Genomic DNA, 21,734 nt, shown 5'->3' with positions numbered 1-21,734 from the left:
CCGTTTCCCCCCAAAAAAGTTTCAACCATACTGTAAATCGTACAAAACAGTTGCAAAATGAGCAAAGATATACCGTAACTTGCAAAAAAATATTTAAAAACCGTACCAATGTCGCAGAATGCCAAAATCAAACGAAAAAAGACGAAAATTTAAAGAAATGAATTTGAATAATAGATTATTCGCCAAACCATATTCTGCATCATTTGTTCAACCATCATGACCACGTAGATTTCATTTTTTTTTGCAAAACTTTTTTTTCGCACGCGCGCATCAGTTTTGGGGTCCCATAGGATGTCATCCGTAGAATCAAAATCAAACATGGGCCTTATGTGTACGTGTAGATATACACTGTGCGGGCACTGTGTAGTTGTAGCTAATAATGGCAAGTTAATAATTTTGTTGTATCATCTAAATGCACATCTTTTAATGTTGTACCATTCCGACTATTGCACTGTGTTGTTATAATGTTTACATTCTATAAGTATTGGCAACAAAAATGTTATGTTGTGAGTTGAAATAATAAAACTGTACCTGGTCATGGATGAATTAAATTGTCATGGCCATCGTGTGACAGGCTGTGATAGTGTGACAGGCTGAATAAAAAGTTATAAACGGGAACTATGCGGCTCCAGATGTCTTACTGAGGGATGACTGCTTGTGCAAGATGTCGGTTAGCTGAGGGATGAATCCCCTCGAATTCTAATTGTCATGGTCATCGATCAAAAATGACATCTCTGGGCAGCAAAATTGCTAAAATCCAGTTTTATTGTAGCCATGGTAACACCCTAGTCTGGTTCCTGTACAGTTGATATGATTGGTACAAACATGTACAACTCCTGCTCACACCATGGTCCAGTCTACAGTGGTACAAACATGTACAACTCCTGCTCACACCATGGTCCAGTCTACAGTGGTACATGTACAACTCCTGCTCACACCATGGTCCAGTCTACAGTGGTACAAACATGTACAACTCCTGCTCACACCATGGTCCAGTCTACAGTGGTACAAACATGTACAACTCCTGCTCACACCATGGCCCAGTCTACAGTGGTACAAACATGTACAACTCCTGCTCACACCATGGTCCAGTCTACAGTGGTACAAACATGTACAACCCCTGCTCACACCATGGCAGAAATGTAATTCCAAGTAGATGTGGGGTGGGAGGAGTTTTCTGGATGCCCCGGTTATAATTCTGACATACAACAAACTATTTCAGGACCAGAACATCGGAAAATGTGGCGACTTCCCTCCCAAGATCTGCTTTGAGATTAGGAAAGGCAAGGGTGCCTTTCTTGTACAAGGAACATTTTTGAAGTGTTCAAGAACATGTATTAGTATTTGAAGCCCCCCTCCCCCCTAAGTCCTCATTCGAACCACCAACTTTAAATTTAGTTTAATTACAACGAAACACTCTTTGTCGGAGGGGTCTAAGCATTGGTACCGGTTTTATAAAATTTATACACGTTTTATGAAAAACGCACAAAGCCCTATGCACAACTGTACCAATCTTCTTGCATTTTCATATCATCCATAGCATTTCATAGCTGGGTTTGTTTCTTTTTCATAAAATTTGCACCAATGTCATAAAATCTGCACCAATTTCACAAAATTCGCACGAATGCTTCTGCAAATCTAGGAACTCCTCAAACCCAGTCATTTGAAAGAAAATGAAACTGCTTGATGAAATTATGCTGCTAACAGGCCAAATTTTATTTTCTGATCCATCAAGTTTTGGAGTGGGAAAGTTTGATCCAGGTTAAAATCTGTTTGAAAAAACAAAGTGGATGCATGATGGAATACATGTACATGTACCAACCATCTTTTTTTTACCGAACAGAAATGTACAGTAAATACAGATATGTTAGAAGACATTAAAACATTTAACATGTACATATTGCCCTAAGTACGTCACATGTAAAATAATCATAAGCACATAGTTTCAATATTTATACAAAAAATAAGTTGCTCTCATCGAAACAACAAAATTACACTGGCGAAAACTAAAGATTGCTTTGCACATAAAATCTCTGGCAAGTATCAGCAAATATCCATAAAACAACTCCAACAGTTCTTAACATGGAAAAAAAACTGTCAAAAATGTGGAGATACAGAACCTAACCAACAACAGTTCTATCTTTCAACATTTTACACGATATAATTGACCAACATTATTGCCGATAAAACTAAATTAATATCTTGACCTTATTTCAAACTCAATAACAATATAATATCCCCATAAGTACAGTAAAGAGTCAGTTCTAAAATATTTATACAAACCAAGCCTATCCCTTAGGAAATTTGTAATGCACATTTGTGAACAAACATAGGAATGAATGTTGGAACAAATTTAAGAAACTTAACAACTGATGGTAATACAAATTTACAATAAGTAACTGTAACTGTAGAAGTAAAGAAGCTGGAAGCTTTTATGAATTGTATATTGGAACATTACTGGTAAGTACCGTTCTATGTAAAGTTAGAATGTACCAAGTTTGTAATTTTGTCAAAACTAACATTCTAGGTTACAGTGACTGCTAGGATGGTGTATACTGGTGCAGTGGGTTTGGAAAAAAAATTATTCAAAATAAACCATATTTTGACCAAATATGGTTCAATTCCAGGAAAACTTTGACAGTCGCCAAATATGGTAGTTAGAAACCAGGGGAGGTTCTGAGAGTCACCAAATATGGTCGCTCACATTCCAGGAAGCCTTGGTCATATAACTGTGTGAATCCTTAGTTTTAGACTTTGAACTCTGAACTATAAACTTTCACCCAAGTCAACTCTGAACTATGAACTTTCACCCGGCCAGACTTGGACAAAATAGACAACTGTAGGAACAAGACACTTGAAAACTACAGTCTATATTGTATTAACATATTAAGTACTACGCAGGGGGGACGGGTACATGGTCCATCCGCTTCTCCCCCTGGCCCTGGGGCTGTCCCTGGGCGTTGTCCCCCACCCCCGGGGCTTCCATCTGACCCTTTCCCTCCCCCACGTCCCCCAGCGGAGGGTTGACATCCCCAGGGTGGCCGGGAATGGCCACCTGGGCGGGGACGACGTCGGGGTTATACTGGTACTCTTGTCCTTTCAACTGTGGAGGGAGGGGAAAAAACAACAACAACATGAGTAAACATCTCAGCATCAAGGAGGCTGCAGTGCAAACTGCAGATGATAGGAGGTGCTGTTGCACTGCCAAAGATTACCCAGTCCTGAAAACAATATTGCTTGAGTGGCATATTTTCTGTATTGTATGTGAAGCTGCAGTCCCAACTGCACCCAATAGGAGGCGTTTTTGTACCAGTGAGGAAAGTCCCAGTGTGCTAACATTAGTCTGCTTGTATTTTACTTGTTACTTGCATAAGAACATGCTGAGATCAGTGAAGCAGGTTAACATATTACAACTTGGGTAGAAAGCATCAATGAGGCTGCAGTACCAAATGCACCCAACAGGAGGTGCTGTTGTACCATGGGCTAAAATGTACTACCAAAATAATAGATGTTACAAAATGATTTTTACCCACAAGGCTCACTAGACTCAAAGGAAAACCCTTCACATCTTAAGAAATACATCTTAAAGTCTCAATCTTCCACTTGCCTCGCATTTGATTTTTTTAGAACAGCTAAAAATGTAGATGCACCTTTTTTGTGTTTTCGAGCACGACGGCGTCGGGTTTGCCGTAGTCGGGCGGGTTCTGTCGAGGGTCGTAGCCGAGGCGCTGCAGCATGGGAGCGATGTACGGCATGTCGCGAACCACGTCGTCCGGGATGTGGCCCACCCACGACGTCAGCGCGTCCAGGTTCACCGGCTTCACCACCTGGTCCGTCGACCTCTCGATTCTGGGCAGAACAAAACAAAGTTTTAAACAAGGTACGCCAAAAAGAACAGCTAAATAGGACTGGTTCCTGGCTTCACAACCTGGTCCGTCGACCTCTCGATTCTGGGGGGGAAAAAAAAAGAATAAAAAAAGTTGTTTTGCCAACACACAAAATACATTAAACTAGAAGGGTAACATGCATATTAATGTTTACTTTACTTGGTCTAGCCCAACAAACTACTGCTCTGTTTACTCAAACACATTCATATATATGGTGACCAGCCCCTCTAACTCTGTCCTGCCACTTGCTACAGATAATAATCCACGTAACCCAACACCACAGGGTGTCTGCCACAGCACCAGTTGCTATGCTGACAGATGTTCCAGGTCATTGACCTTCACATGTTTGGAGAAGATGAAGAAGAAACAGAGCAAAAACAATGTGTTTTCCTTATGTGAATCATCAAACATTAGAAGACATTAAAACATTAAACATGAACATATTGCAGAACATGAGCTCTGAACAATAATATCAAGCACATAGTTTCAATCTTTATACTAAAATGAGTAACATTTATCTGTAAGATCTTAGAACCAGTAAACTGAGTTGGAGTGACCTGACTGGGTGGAAGAAGCCAGAAGAAGGAGTTTAATCTCATTCCCCAGCAGTTAGTGATGCATACCTAAACCCAATTTTAGGTTCAGGTCCGGATTCAAGTCCAGAGGTTTAGGTTCAGGTCCTGACTTGTAAGTCCGGACCCAAACCCATGGCATATACAAAATTGCATGTTGGCAACTTTGCAATGTTGTCTGGATGAAAGTTTGGCCACATAACGTGGAGGCCGGTACTTGGCGATGCCCGATGGCAATGTTTTCTTCATTTTGCAGCAAAGATTTTGCAATCTACAGAAGGTTTTAGGTGGTTTGGAAAGAAAAGGGGTATGTTAAATGGTCTTTTATGGTAATAAGTCCGGAATTGGTTCTTGACTTTTAGGTTTTTTGGGGCTTGAACCTAAACATTCTTACAAGTCCGGATCCAAGTCCAGTGAACCGGTATGCAGCACTACCAGCAGTACACCAGCAGGGAGGCATGACCTAATCACAGGGCAGGATGACAAACTGCAGGTCATCGGGGTCAAGTGTGACGACCTGTTGATAAACCTGTGACCTTCAAGGGGAGGGGGCGGTTCAAGGACACTGGTGTTGACCTTCTCAGTTAGTAAGAATAGGTAGTTTTTGTGACCTTCACCGGGTAGTAAATACGAAGCTGTGACCTTCATCGCCACATGGACAAAATTACGACCTCCAAAGGTCAAAGTTGACGAGGAGAAGGGCAAGGACACTGGTGGTGACCTTCATGGACAGACAGAAGTAATCGTGACCTTGAGGGGATAGCTGGCATGACCTTGTGACCTTTCACTAGTTTTCCCTTTATATGAAATTTGTACTTTTATGACAAATATTTGAAAGACACAGTTTTTTTGCTCCTTATAAAATTTGTATTCTCATGACGAATACATAAAAGACACAAATGTCTAACGTTGATGAAGATTAGACATTCAGGTACATGAAGTAAGATACGCAAAAAAACAACAGTTACTCAAGCAACTGGATATGATTTGTCTTCATTGATTTGCAAATCAATAAATAGTTTCTGCTTATTTGTTTGTTTCTTATAAAACCTGCTTTTCTGACAACTTTCCAGTGTCACTGACGAAAGGTAGCTATAATGAATGCTACCATTTCCAAAATCATATCCAGTTGCTTGAGTAACTGTTTTTGGCGCATCAATGACTTGGTTGTGATTTGTTTTGGTTGACATGTCTTGTTTCTAATGATTGATTACTTGTACTTTTTGTTCATATTATTTATTATCTCTATGTTTAATGATTTGATTGTCTATGTCCTTTGTAACTTGTTCTGTTGGGCCACCTTGGAAATCAGTTGTCCTAAAGTAAAGGTACCACCCAACTGTTTTAAAGATCAATAAATAAATAAATAAAAATGACTTACTTTGACAAGGACGCCCCTCCCGGCTTGCCGATGAAGTCTTGATGATGAAGCACAGCCTCATCCCAGGGGATCTCCAGGAACGTCAGGATTCTGTCCATCCACTCCTTCGGGTGTAACACGAGCTGCTCGTACTGGACAGGTAAACACTTCGTGGGACCCACCTGTAAACGCACAAACAAACCTGATAAACAAACAAACAAACAAACAAACAAACAAACAAACAAACATCAGGTGCTGCTTGTACTGGACAGGTAAGCACTTCATGGGACCCACCTGTAAACACACAAACAAACCTGATAAACAAACAAACAAACAAACATCAGGAGCTGCTTGTACTGGACAGGTAAACACTTTGTGGAACCCACCTGTAACGAAAATTCAACCAAAAATCAACTCAAAAATGCTCCAATTTTTCCCCCATGAGTAGAGAAAAGTCCTTTTCTTCCTACTTTTTACAGTTTTTCCATCTATCAATGCAGTGGTTTGATTAAAAGTTCAAAATTCATTGTTTAAATATTAACCCAGCCTTTTGTGTTGACTCCATGGCTTCTATCGTAGCATTCGGGGCTGTAAGAGGATGCCCAGACCTGTTTTTATTTTTTTTTCTCCCTGTTGCTTCGTATTTTTTCTGAAAAAAAATCAAAGAACCGACAAATTAACTTGGTGTGGCCTAACAAACAAACAATAGGATGCCTAGACCTGTTTTTATTTTTTTTCTCCCTGTTGCTTCGTATTTTTTTTCTGAAAAGATCCGAGAACCGACAAATTAACTTGGTGTGGCCTAACAAGTGTGAAACTGATCCCCCCCCCCCAGGCGAAGTTAACTCCCTCCATCAGCATTTTTCTGATTTGCAAAAAACAAAACAAAAAAAAAAGATTCTGGTTCTGTACCAACTCAAATATGCTCATTTTTTTTTGCCCTGTCGCTTCATATTTTTTCTGGAAAAATTCGAGAACCAACAAATTGAATTGTTGTGGCCTAACAAGTGTGAAACTGATCCTCCCCCAGGCGAAGTTAAACTCCCTCCGTCGGCGCAACGTTCGGCCGAGTCAGCAAAAAACAAACGATCCTCGACAGAATTTAATTTTCTGCTCTCGATAACTCCAATCACACGGCCAGCCGCGGCTGATTACCGCATAAATCACGACCTCGGGTCGTTACCCGGGCGATGGCACGTTGCCATGGCAACGGGCGTGCTCAGTCAGCTGTCTGTGGGTCACGTGTCCAGCAGAAATGTTGTAGTCGGTGAAGGTTAGACATCCAGGTAATAAGATACGCCAAAAAACAGTTACTCAAGCAACTGGATATGATTTTGAAAATGGTCACTGACGTTTCAGCTAGTATCCACTAGCTTTCGTTAGTGACTGAGAGACCAGAGGGGAAATGCAGGTTTATAAGCACTAACTATTGATCAGTCACTGACGAAAAAGCTAGTGGATACTAGCTGAAACGTCTGACCGTTTCCAAAATCATATCCAGTTTTTTGTTTTTTGGCGTATCGTATTACCTGGATAGTAGTGTTTAGCAGTCCTGTCTACAGCCACAAAGGTTGGGGTTCTGATTCACAGTGACACAATAAAAGTAATTTTGCAAACTAGTAGAGTCTGTGGCTGTTATAATAAGAAGTTTATTGCAAATTCATGCCCGGAGGCTAATTGCAAATTACAAACTAACATAGAAGAACAATGAAACAGAGTATAAAATAACAATCTACATAATGAAAGGTAGCTGTCTAAATCTACAGCAATGTCTAAAACTGTGTCAGACTCAGAATGTTGTTTGATGTTTGATGTTTTATTAGATATCCATTAGATTAGATAACAAATCTAATCTATTCTTCCTGGATTCACAAACAGTACACAAATGTAATACAAATTAAGGCACAAAACATAACATAACATAACACTTGCATCCATTGGACTACAACTAGCATAAAATTACAAAGCAATAGTCAATAACAACTACAAAGCAGCACGACATTACCAGATCGCTTTTGGGAGGTCAGAGGTCTCATCCAATGATAATATATACAGCTTCTTGCTTGTGAAGTATCTTACCACCAGTGCTTTAAGGGTTTGTATGTATCAGTCTTGTGAGTTATCATGTCGTTTATGATGTTCTTGAACAGTGTTGGTGTGGCTGACCTGGCGTGTGGTGTAAGGTTGTTGTGAGATTTTGTACATCTATACACGAATGTTCTTTCCATTGCGGTTGTCTTTGGTTTAGGCAGTCTTAAGCCACCTCCTGTCGCAAGTCGGATGCTATGGCCATGGGAATTATCTATTCGTTGTAACCTGTCGTAGATCGCTTCTGGTTTTTCAGCTACCAAAATTTTATTGAACATCATTAGCGTGTTTTTGTATAGTCTTCCTTTCACTGATAGCCAGTTCAACCTTTCATGCATAGTGTTCGTGTTACAGTTGTACTTTTCATCTAACACCAGTCTAGCTGCTCTGTTTTGGAGAATTTGTAATTTGTCGAGTTTTGATTGTGATCCTGCAGACAGTAAACACGAGCAGTAGTCCATGTGACCAAGCACCAGTGACTGCACCACTATCTTTAAAGTTGCGCTAGTGAGGAAGTCTTTTGATCTCTTGAGAGATGCCAACGCACCTGACATTTTGGACTTAACTTTATCAAGTTGTAGATCCCAGGATAACTGTTGGTCCATCAAAACGCCAAGCAGTTTTGCCTGTTCTACTTGTTCTATTGTTTGATTGCCCATGGTGAGATGTAGATTTGTGTTTTGTTTCAGTTTGTGACGGCTACCTAACACAATGGTCTTGGTTTTGCCCACGTTTAGAACAAGTCTATTTGCTTCTACCCAATTCCATACATGCGTCAAATCAGACTGTAGTTTGCGCTGTATTGCTGCTACACTTGGACCTGACGCAGAAGGAGTTGTGTCGTCGGCATACATCACTATGTCTGAATGTGTCACTACTGTAGGGAGATCATTAGCATAAATACAGAAGAGTAAAGGGCCTAAGCAGCTTCCTTGAGGAACGCCGCTCTTGCACTCTTTGTGTGACGATAAACTTCCATTTACAAACACAGTCTGGGTTCTGTTAGTCAAGTAGCTTAGTCAGAAGGGTTTTTCTTCTTTTCTGTAAACCATGGAAGACGTTATAAAGGGCAAACTTTACCAGCATGTTTTAACAGGTAAATGGCAAATGCTTTTAAATTAGTAATATTTCACAAATTTGTTTGGTGTTTTGTACATCTTGTTTGTACGTATATCTTAAATTTTTCCAGTAGTTTGAATTGTACATCTGTTCCCAGGCACTAGCGCACACCCTTGGCAAACCTTCCCATACAGACCCTGGCAGCTTGGTTCTGTGCCCTTTCTAGTTTGTACAGGAATCCCTCCGTGTAAACTTGGAGCCTTTTCAAAGTGCAGAATCATCGCCAAAGTGGTGAGTAAGCAGCGAAAAGCTGAAAGCTAATTTTACAAGCTTTGGCTTCAAAGTCTTGGGTGTTTGCAGTGGATCTCACGAGCCAGGAGATCTGGCCAACTTGGCAGGGATCGAAATGCATACTTTTTGTGGCATATCTGTACTTGTGTGAGTAACATTGGAAACTACAATGTATATATTACAGTTACTGCACCACTCAGAATTTAGGAAGTGTACGGATCACACTAAAAATTGTTCAGAATCCACTACTGTCTGAATGATTTCTCTTTTATTCATCATTCAAATTAAAGGTGGTACCAGTCAATACATAAAAAACTAAAAAAAAGTATACTAGACACCTCAGAAATATCTGCACAGCTCCAATTTTACCTGCATGCGCTAACCTGCATATACTCAGTACATGGACCAGTGCAGGTTAGGTGCAGGTAGACATCAGAAATACCTGCACAGCTCCAGTTTTACCTGCACTAACCTGCATATACCCAGTACATGGACCAGTGCAGGTTAGGTGTAGGTGAACAGCTCCAATTTTACCTAGTACACACACAGGTGATATTTCGAGCCCTGTACGGCCTTGCCAGGCGGTAATGCACACACACACACACACACACCGGAGCAGGTAATGTGCGTGTTTGAGAGAGGCTGAAGCACAAATGTGTGGCTTTGCGAGGATCAACACATCAAACCTCACACACAGCCCTGCTGACATGTCAGCTCTGAACACTCAACGGATCAGAACAGGCCAGCTGGCGTCTGCGGGCTCGAAAAAAAACGGTGCGCCAAAAAGCAGTTACTCAAGCAACTGGATATGATTTTGGTCAGACGTTTCAGGTAGTATCCACTAGCTTTCGTCAGTGACTGAGAGACTTGTCAATGAGTAACTGCTTTTTGGCGTATCGTATTACCTGGATGTCTAACCTTCATCGTTGTATCAAAAAACGGTGGTTTTATTCTGCCATGGGATATTTTTTATCTATTCACGTATTTCTATTAAGTATAACTGGTAGGCAAGAAGCACAGTTCCTTAATATATGATGCCTTCTACTCAAAAACAAATGTGTGAGTTAGCTTCCTTTTTCTAGCTTTAAGTGATCTTACATACACACACACACACAATAATATACACATCAGGCACTTTTCTATAGGAGAACAAAATCCCAAAGGTGTTATTGATATAATGGTGAGCTCTTTTGAAAAGCTGACTTATCATTACAGTCCATTAACGAAGCTTAACGAAGCTTTGTGGAAATTATAAGGACCACTCTGGATATCTTAGGATATTTGGACAAGGCTACACCAAGCTTAACATTTTACTGCTTGGACACCTCAGCTACATGTATAATCACAAAATGACGTCGTCTGGATAAAAAACACACTTTCTTTGATTCGTCCAAAATCTTCACTTTAGGCCACACCAATTTATTTCCTTGGTTAACGGATTCGCCGCTTCGTTTTTTTGCCAAAATGAAATAAAAATAAAAACAGAACAAAAATCCATACTCTCGGGTCCCGAATTCGGGCCCCAAAATCCACCCCGTACGTTGTAATTTTTCAAAATTTGGGCATAGTTAACAGCGTTAAAAATACATTGCTTCAAGGCAGAAATATTTTTCTTTGTGCAATTTCTTCGGAAAGCTAGGTTGCCTCTTCAAAAGTTCGTCAAACAAAATTATTTTGATATAGAACTCGCCCCCCACCCCCTTTGCACATGTCACCATTCATGGGACAAAACTTCACTGACGACAGTCAAACGTACGGCAGATTAAGTCATCGTGCCTGTAACAACATATCATCTCCCTTTTAGATATATATTATATTTCATTTAGAAACACATATTGTGTCGGAAACAGGTGCTAGTAACGGGCGTTAAAAGTAAATTATCGGCCGAACGTATAAACTCGGCCTGGGCGGCACATGCACACACACCTTCAAAACGATCTTTTTTCCAGGGAATATGTAAAAATAACACGACATAACAATGTATTCTGGCATCACAAACTGTATTACTCTCAAAAAGTACAAAATCCTACCACAAACATGGGAATTTGGCAAAGTAAAAAGTCCTCCATGCACGTAAGTCCATTCACTAACTTTCTCACGGTCGGAAGAGTCCACTTCGAGTAGGGGGAAACAGGTTCTTTTAATTATAGAAATTACTCTGTGAAAAATACTACATGTGCATGTGGCATTTTAACAAAGTTACATCTTATTTAGATACCTATAAACAGGAGTACAATTGCAAATAATGCATCAATTATTACATCTAATTTTTTTAATAAAATGGTTCCCCCTACAAATAAAAATCCCCATACATCAAAGACTTTATAGTGAAACCCTAGACCATTGAATTTGTGGCAACTTGAAGAGTGTGTCAATGTGGCTATTTGCTTGAATGATATGGCTATGTACTAGTATAATGTAGCTGTAGCATACATAAAGTGTATAATGGGGAATATAAAATGTATACTACCGGTAGTATTTGGGAATTGGGCAAAGATAAAAAAAGAAATAAAATATCTGTAATTTAGTGTAAAAGTAGTTAATTCTTTTGCCAATAACTTTTACACATGGAGATCCTGGAAATTTGTCTAAAGCATATATTTAGGATATTGTACATTTCAAGCTCTAAATAACTTCCATATCAGCCAGACACAATAGAATGCCCAGCCCAGTGGTAAGCTGTGTGCCCTGAACTAAGAAAACAATGGGATCTGAACAGAGCACCCTGATTTAAACCACTCTTTGGAACTTTAATTGAAAGATGAATAAAAGTGAAACCAGTTGGATGGGAGTCTTGTCAACTGACACTCAGTGACAGTTTGTTGTTCATACAGTAAAGATGTGTATCTTGCAAAATAATATGAATAATTGTAAAGGGATGTAAGAGAAGTTGCTCATGTACATGTAGTAATGGTCCTTTCAGTTCAATAAGTGTCTAATATAATGTCTTATATCATTTTGTAACTTAACTTAATGGATTGCTTACTACATGGCTGTATGGCAGGTGGTCTCAAATTTTTATTTTTATTTTTTTTTCGCCCGCCCGCTCCATTTTTTTTCTAGAAAAATCCGTTAACCAAGAAATTAAATTGGTGTGGCCTTAGGAGCCAGATTTGTGTCAGAAATGTCAGCATCAAAACAACATGACAGTTGTCATGGCAACAAACCTGCTAAAACCTTCAAATCTGGAACTGGATAAAAAACTTGTCAACACTTTTGAGTCACTTGGAGTCCCATATAGACATATATATTGGCCTTTGTCTTTTCTCTTGTACACACTATGTTTTATGTTCTAATTTTTACACTATGTATTTTTACACTGTTGTTTGAGTATAGGAGCTACATGTATTCTAAAAACAGTTACTCAAGCAACTGGATTATTATGATTTTAGAAATAGTCAGACGTTTCATGTAGCATCCACTACCTTTGGCCAGTGACACTGGAGAGTTGTCAGAAAAGCAAGTTTATGAACTAGATATGTTATTAAGTGAAGACAAATCACTATCAATTAATAGTTCGTACTTATAAACCTGCCTTTCTGACAACTCTCCAGTGTCACTGACAAAAGATAGTGGTCTGGATGCTACCTGAAACGTCTGACCTTTTCCAAAATCATATCCAGTTGCTTAAGTAACTGTTTTTTGGCGTATCGTATTACCTGGATGTCTAACCTTCACCGACGTCTACAGGAGCTATCATTATCTCGCAGAGGGGTCTGAATCAAATTGAACGTGTCTCAAACCGTTTGAGCGACCAGTAAGGCCAATCTTCCGCGGGTCCGTACGAAACGACCGACACATTGTACCGCCTGTACAGGTTTTACACAGACACGTACGTGTGCAGTCGAGGGTGAAATGAACTCGCCACACACACCACATCTACAGTCGTTTATGTCACAACCCAGGGTGTTTAGGACACTCCGAGGGGTTTGATCTTGCTGGTTTCTCGACAGAGCATGAAATAAACAATTGTTGGGACCATGTGTCTATGATATGGCCACATTCTGTCAATTCTATCACCTGTGTGCTAGATGTTTAGCTACATTATTTCATGTATACCATCTCTGAAGTAACTAGCAGTCTGCCATAATGCATCAAATCTGATGTGTTTATGAGTATCTGAGGTGCAGGGCTTCTTAACAGAGCATGAAATAAACAATTGTTGCAACCAGGTGTCCATGATATGGCCACATTCTGTCAATTCTAGCACCTGTGTGCTACATGTTGAACTATACATCATATACCATCTCTACCCACAGGACAGAAGTACAATCGTGTAACTGTCAGTCTGTGATCTAAGCTACCGTGTTTAGGAGTCTCTGAGGGGCAAGGCTTTTCAACAAAGCATGAAATAAACAATTGTTGGGACCATGTGTCTATGATATGGCCACATTCTGTCAATTCTAGCACCTCTGTGCTACATGTTTAACGTCTAGTACATATATATATATATATATATATATATATATATATATATATATATATATATATATATATATATATATATATATATATATATACCATACAAGAGACCCGGCACTGGGCAGCACCACCCTAGACCAAGCACAAAGGCTTGTCCATAACAGATGGAGGGAGCTGGGTGACCAGGTAGACTCTACGCACTTTGTGTAAAAGAACTGAGTGAGTGAGTGAGTGAGTGAGTGAGTGAGTGAGTGAGTGAGTGAGTGAGTGACTGAGTGAGTGAGTGAGTGAGTGAGTGAGTGAGTGAGTGAGTGAGTGAGTGAGTGATATACCATGATCAACCCACAGGACAGACAAAAGCAACTGGCAGTCTGCCATCAAAGCTGACATTCAAAGTGTCTAACATTAGCACGACAGGGAAAAGTCGACATCAAACAGCATATTGAGTGGGCAAGCTTCATGTATAAACATCACACGAATACAGAAAATCTAATGTTATGAGGTTTTGAGAGTATCAAAATTAGCTGATTTACAGTTCAGCACAATGTTTGACAGGACATGATGCAGAAATATGCTGATGTACAGTAATTGTTTGGCAGAAATATGCTAGTGTACAGTAATTGTTTGGCAGAAATATGCTAGTGTACAGTAATTGTTTGGCAGAAATATGCTAGTGTACAGTAATTGTTTGGCAGAAATATGCTAGTGTACAGTAATTGTTTGGCAGAAATATGCTGATGTACAGTAATTGTGCTTGATGAGAAAATATCCTGACATGTTGAACTCTTCATTTCACCCACTATTGAACAAGTCAGCCCTCGACACTCCTGCCCTCATGCATACAGAACTGCCTTCAGACCAGACTAGTGAGTTTTGTCTTCATTATCATTGCCATTATCATTATTTATTGTATCCTAATTTTTCTGTATCTGTATTCTGTGAATTTTACTGTTTGTATGTGACTGTTGTGTTGTGCAATCATATGAACCAGTCAGAATTACCCTGAGGAAGGTGACAGACGGTCACCGAAACGTCGGCTGTATAAAAGACTTGGTTGTGTAAAAAGAGTCTCTTTACTCAGTGTCTTACCAACCTGATGAACCTATTCACGGAAATGATTCCAAAAGTTTTGATTTCACCCACTTAATCTATATTCAGCCGACACCGCTTCTTTCCACTGTGCTGCTTTCTCTATAATAGTTATAAAGGTTATGATTGGTGTGTCTCATATCATAGAAATTACACCACTGAATCATCACTAGTTTATCTGCTGAAATTGCAATTAACAGGTTATTAACCTTCTCCCTGCTGCCTGACCCCATAACCAACACAAATTTGGTGCCAAAGGGCTGCCTTAGCAGGCTGAGGGTTAATGCTACACTATTTCACAGACTTTCATTACTTTTTGTGATAACTTGCCAAATTCGATGAATTTATGTGACTTTAATACCAGTCACTATCTTATCAATTTTTTGTTAGTTTGCACGATAACTTCAAATTCTTTATGAGAAACTTAATAAACACTAATTCATGACTTTTGATGAGATTGGGCAAAAGTTACGAACTAGAAAAACTCTTGATGTTTCGAAAGATCAGACCACCGTGATTAGCCGATACAAAATGCGTCGCACACACAGAAAATAAATCAGAAACAAATCCATTTTCCCTACATAATTGTTCATATGTCAAAGCCCGTGCCCACATTGTTGCCAGCGTAGCGCAATCACTGGTTCACGTGAAGAATGCTCCAATCAACGACTCAACGCTACAACGACTCAAGAACCATCCCTCATCATCTTAACTCAGCCGTAATGACGCTAAGACGCGGGGATTAACTTTCCATGTCTTAAAGATTGATTAAAGATGAAGTAACGATGTCGAAGGTTTGATTAATCCACAGCCGAACGTGCCAAACTGGCCGAACGCAGTCGGGTGAGGAAAAAGTTGTGTGCAGCAAGGAAATACTGGATGTGGAATTGCAGTAAATTCCTTCTTTTTCTTAATGGAAATAACAATGTTTTTTTATCATTTAATTTCTGATGTTTTGTAAGCCTAGTATATGGCCAAAGGCAGTTGGATGAGGAAAAAGTTGCATACTGTGAGGAAATAGACAAAAGTAGATGGAAAGTGCTCTAAATTCCTTTTTTTTTCATGAAAATAATTCATTTTCAATAATTTAATTTTTGATGTTTTGTAAGCCTAGTACATGTATATGGCCAAAGGCAGTCGGGTGAGGAAAAAGTTGCATACTGCGAGGAAATACTGGATGTGGAATTGCTTTATTTTCTTTTTTTCATGGGAAGTAATAAAGTTTTTTTAAATTTAATTTCTGATGTTTTGCAAGCGTGCCAAACTGGCCAAAGGCAGTCGGGTGAGGAAAAAGTTGCATACTGCGAGGAAATACAGGATGGAAAGTGCTGTAAATTCCTTTTCCTTTCATGGAAATAATCATTTAATTTCTGATGTTTTGTAAGCCTAGTATATGGCCAAGGCAGTCGGGTGAGGAAAAAGTTGTGTACTGCAAGGAAATACAGGATGGAAAGTGCTGTAAATTCCTTTTTTTTCATGGAAATAATAATTTTTTTTTCATTTAATCTCTGATGTTTCGCAAGCCTAGTACATGTAACTGGCCAAAGGCAGTCGGCGAAGTTAAAAGTTGCACACTGCAAGGAAATACACGATGGAAATTGCAGCTTTTTCTTTTTTCATGAAATTAATGGCTTTGTTATCATTTTATTTCTGCTGTTTTGTAAGTCTACATGTATATGTTTTCCCATTCATGCTAGTTTTTTTTTGTGATTTTTGGTTTATACTGGTCATATCAAGATGCATATTGAATACAAGAAGAGGTGCTAGAATTTATGATTGAAAATCAGTTGGAACTGTTTTTTTTTTAACGGAGTGGTTCAATGCAAGGCCTATACGACCACTTCTCGGCATTGAACTAGAAATCAGTTATCAGCAGAAATGACTGAAACAACCCACCTTGCTGTATATACACATCAGTTTTTCTCTCTCGGAAAAAAAAACAGGCTAATCTACAAAGCCTAAAGTGCTGTGGCTGTTACTTGTCAAGTTGGTCATATACATGTAGTCTGATAATGATGGCACACATAACCATAAACCTACATGGACATTCAAATCACACTGTTACCAGCGTAATCTAAAGTGCATATATTATATCCTGCCATGCTGGCACCTGAATACAGTCCACAAACGTCCACAAAGTCTGACATCTGTGTTAACTGCTGAGAAATCAGCACCAGGGACAGGACCACATTTCAGACTGGACAGAGGCATTTCCATTTGGCCAAGGAAAAAATGTTGTGTTTCCTGTTTCAGTCCTGAGAAAAATTAGGGTTGGTAGGTAGGGATTATCTTTTTTTCCTTTCTTTTTTTTATTTGACTTAGTGGCGATCTCTTACCAAGTGATCAAATTTATACAATACAGTTTATGACAGTAAAACTTGCATAAGGACACACCAATTGTGCAACGTTTCATCACTTTCAGGTCTGTTGCAGATATCCACACAAAAGGGTAGGGTCAGCAGTTTTTTTAGGGTCAGTCGGGAAACAGGAAACACAACATTTTTTTCCCTAGGCCTGACAAAGAAACCAGGTCAGCCGCTGCAGGCTACAATAAGCGCGGCCTGCTAACGACACAGACATAACCATAAACTGGAATGGGCAGTAAAAACCACACCGTCCGTGTGCTGGACTACTGATGACCAATTCAAGCTCGGGCCACACCAATTCGATTTGTCGTTTCTAGGATTTAGATAGATAACACTGAGCTAGTAGATCAACATGAAATCAGAGTCTGAGGGAAAGTCTGTACTTTGGTTTACACAGATTCAGGGAGTGACTACATAAAGTATCTGTATGATACAGATAGAAAAGGATACAGAAGTCAGATGCAAGTTTTCCTCTTGAATGCTTCTCAATTTTTACTAGACAGTCAATTTGTACTAAAATCATCAGGCCTATGCTAAAGAGTCTGAGGGGAAAATTATGTACCTTAGTGACACTGTTTCAAGGAGTGAAGATAGTCAGATCCAAGTTTTCCTCCATATACAAGCCTTCTATTTTCATTTTGGCAGCTTTTCAATTTTTACTACAATTATTTGGCCTATGCTAGAGTTTGAAGGAAAGTCTATACCTTAGTGACACAGTTTCAAGGAGTGAAGATTCAAGTTTTTCTCCCAGCCTTTTCATCTTGGCAGCTTCTCAATTTTTACTAAAATCATCTGGCTTTTGCTAGAGTCTGAGGGCAAAGTCTGCACCTTGATAGTACACATTTTCAGGAAGTGAATGTAGTCATATTTTCAATTTTTCCTCCTAGCCTTTTATCTGTCTTCATTCTATCCTCTCAAAAAGAATAAATTGTCAACCTGACATGTCAGAGACAGAAAACTGATTGGTGTGACCTTGCAGCTATCCGATTTCACCAAGAGTGGCCGTCAGCGTCCCACAACCGTGTCATGGCAGCAGCAGAATCAGCAACATTAGCGTGACCATCATCAGTTTGCTTGGGAGAAAACAGGTCAAGGCCTGTGATACAACTACTATGAAGGGGTGTTAGTGTAACGGAAATGAAAAGAAAGGCCTGTGAAACAACAGTTGCTATCATAAAGGGGTGCTAGTGTAACGGAAATGAAAAGAAACCTACAATGGAACCTACACTGGAAGACACTCGGAAAAATGTCCAGACTGTGTCATGGAAACTGCACAATCAGCAACATTAGCGCAGCCATCATCAGTTTGCTTGGGAGAAAACAGGTCAAGGCAAACTGTGAAACAACTAACATCCGTGTCCATAATACTAGTATCACCAGGGTCCATAATATCGCCACCTTGAGAAATAGTGTGCTTAAAGATATTTTTACTGCAACATACCCTAGGTATGTACATTTGATGTGTGCAGGAGTGCATACCAAAAGTATGTTGCAGTAAAAACATCTTTTAGCACACTATTTCTCAAGGTGGCAATATTATGGACCCTGGTGATATTATGGACACAGATGTTACTATGAAAGGGGTGCTAGTGTCACGAAAATGAAAAGAAAACTACAGTGGGGGTTGCTGGAAGACACAAGGAAAAATGTCCAGACTGTGCATGATGTACAAAATGACTAATTAACTGCTGAGAGTACCAACTTGCTAAGTACCTGATACCAGCCCAGAAAAGAACAAGAAACAGTCACGCCTTCAAATATCAGAGTTACCAAACAAGAATTGAGTAGACTGGAACTCGTTGCCACCAAGCACAGTTGAGGCATCATCACTAGACAGGGGACTGGGCCTAGGAAAAAAATGTTGTGTTTCCTGTTTCCCGACCAACCCTAGAAAAAACTGCCGACCCTAGCCTTTTTTTGGTAGATCCATGCAAGGGACATGAATTTTTCAAGCTGATCAATTTTCTACCTCCATGATCTGACACCTGAGTGATAAAACGTTGTACAATCGGTTTTCCAACATTGACATTGAAAATAAAAGTGTCATCATGCAAATTTTACTAAATTGTTAAACCGTATTGTACAAATTGGATCACTAGAAATTGCCAAAGTATAAAATAAGAAAGAAAAAAGATAATCCCTACCTACTGACCCAATTTTTTTTTCAGGACTGAAACAGGAAACATAACATTTTTTTCCTAGGCCTTAATGCAGTCATCATGAGTTTGCTTAGGAGAAAACGGGTCAAGGGCCAAATAAAAGAGGGAGAGTGCCCCCCCCCCTCTCCTTCCTGCCGTTAAACAAACCCATTCAGTTCTGACGGAGATGCGGAAATGAGATACTAAAGAGGAGAGCAGGCGTGATCGTTTCATGTCACCGATGTTGGGGGAAACCTCGGGCCAAATGAAGTCAGTTCACTGGTTCATGGATACTGTAATTCACTTTATGTTGACGAAAGCAAAATTTCACGGTCTGAGAAAGGTGGACATTATTTGTTAACTGTAATGATAAGTTCACGGTACAAAAGTGACAGTGAAAACAGTGAACATAACAGTACTGTGAAAAAATCAGGAACTACAGTATAAAATTGATACCAATCGGCCTGGAGAGCTCACATGAAAGTCAGTTCAGATTTATTGTAATAAACTTGCATGTCACACATACAGCATTGCATAATAACATGAAATCTGTTAATTCTGCCATTAAAATTGTACATCGTAAATTTAAAAAGTCTGACAAGTCCAACGGAAAATTCTGTAATACACAATAATGATCTCTCTGGTGCAAGTAATTTTGTGTATCATCAGATAATTCTGTATTTAAAAAATTTGATGCAAGCATGTCTAACGCCCATTTCGGGGAAAAAATGACGTTAAAATTGGATTTCTAAAAAATCTGTTGCAGAACATTCGTGAGCAGAAAGAATTATTTGGGGCCCTGAGGCAGTTTTTGTGTAATTTTTCTTCCTTTGAGCCTTTTATCGCGAGATTTATTCTTCATTCCACAGAAGTAGGTCATTGATACGATGTTGAAAGTAGCCCCAGTAAATGGCCCATGACATTATTCCCTATATTCAGGACAATAAGCTCATGAAAGAGAGATATCTATGGTTCTTAATTACATTTCTATCCATGAAGACATGTTAACCTTCTCTCCACCGCCTAACCCTGTAACCAATACAGATTTAATGCCAAAAGGCTACCTTAGCAGGCTGAAGTTTAATGGTCCTGTCCCTAGTGCTGAAACTGTGGTGGTTATTAACCTTCTCCCTGCTGCCTAACCCTATAACAAAAATGCAAGTTTGGTGCCAAATGGCTACCTTAGCTGGATGAAGGTTAAGAAAGAATTTAAAAATCAGGAAACGGTCAAGATGAAAATAGAGGGCTGAGAAGAAACTTGCATTTAACCTTCTTCACTTCTTAAAACTGTGTGCACCGAGGTACAGACTTTCCCCTCAGACTCTGTAGCACAGGCCAGTTATTTTTGGTAAAAATTAACGAGTAGCCAGAGAGACAGAGTATGGAGGAAAACTGTTTTCTGTTAGTCTTTTAATTTGGCAGTTTTCTTTTGAATCTCACTCACTCACTCACTCACTCACTCACTCACTCACCAACTCACCCACCCACTCACTCACACACTCACTCTCACTCACTCACTCACTCACTCACTCACTCGCTCACTCACTCACTCACTCACTCACTCACTCACTCACACACACACACTATCTCTCACTCACTCACTCACTCACTCACTCACTCACTCACTCACTCACTCACTTACTCACACACTCACTCAATCTTTGGTGAATCTACAAACCAACGAATAGTATTGTCGTGGCCAGAGTTTTATATATACATGTACACATGAAGCTGAAACCTTGTCTGCCTGTTCCCCAGTTTTCCTGATCCGACATGCGAAGTCTATCCTTCCCCCCGGGGTCGGAAGATTTAATTATTGTGCCTGCGTGAGTCTAATCTCACCATCCATCAGCAGTGTGTTATAACTGTGGTGCTGACAGGAACGGAGCGGGTATTACCAATATAAGGCCACACCAATTTGATTTGTTGGTTCTTGGATTCGCCTCTTCATTTTTTTTCTGATTTGCCAAAAAAAGAGAAAGATTTTGGTTCTGAATCAACTAAAAAATGCTCAAATTTTGCACCAACAGTTGAGGAAAGTCCTTTTCTTCCTAGTTGTTACAGTTTTTCCATCTATCAGATGTCTTACTGAGAGACAACTGCATTTTGCTAGATGTTAGCTTGATGACTGAATCCCCTCTAGTATATACTAAAAACTAGGTTCAACTTGTTGTTCCTTTTTTACTTAGGCCATTCTTGGGCATAGGTCATGAACTAGTTCCCTCTATCTAATATACTGTTTATACATTAAGAACTGCCCAAGAGGACCACCTGTGCAAAAAGACCACTTTGTCTCAGTCCCCTGGGTGGCCCTTTTAGGCAGGTTTGACCATACACGTAACATCTGTGTCCATAATATCACCAGGGTCCATAATATTGCCACCTTGAGAAAAAGTGTGCTTAAAGATATTTTTACTGCAACATACTTTTGGTATGCACTCCTGCACACCTCAAATGTACAT

The 21,734-nt window shown here is 39.6% G+C and overlaps 1 protein-coding gene across 2 annotated transcripts in view; it reads right to left on the bottom strand.

Annotated features, from left to right (window-relative positions):
• Positions 1-747: 747 nt before the first annotated feature.
• The window catches only part of LOC109468844 (protein-tyrosine sulfotransferase 1-like), a 126,092-nt gene continuing 105,105 nt past the window's right edge, over positions 748-21,734 (bottom strand). For both annotated transcript variants that reach the window (XM_019767187.1, XM_019767188.1), the window contains 3 exons: positions 5,841-6,001; positions 3,651-3,849; positions 748-3,103 (listed from right to left, as the gene is read on the bottom strand). In XM_019767187.1, the coding sequence (XP_019622746.1) occupies positions 2,894-3,103; positions 3,651-3,849; positions 5,841-6,001 (570 nt within the window). In that variant the 3' untranslated portion in view covers positions 748-2,893. The remainder of the gene's footprint in view (positions 3,104-3,650; positions 3,850-5,840; positions 6,002-21,734) is intronic.

The sequence above is a fragment of the Branchiostoma belcheri genome, unplaced genomic scaffold (assembly GCF_001625305.1).
Source record: "Branchiostoma belcheri isolate BF01 breed outbred unplaced genomic scaffold, Haploidv18h27 scaffold2, whole genome shotgun sequence".
In the NCBI taxonomy this organism is placed as follows: Eukaryota; Metazoa; Chordata; class Leptocardii; order Amphioxiformes; family Branchiostomatidae; genus Branchiostoma; species Branchiostoma belcheri.
The sequence above is the reverse complement of the archived record's forward strand: the minus strand, read 5'-3'. Positions and strand labels throughout refer to the sequence as shown.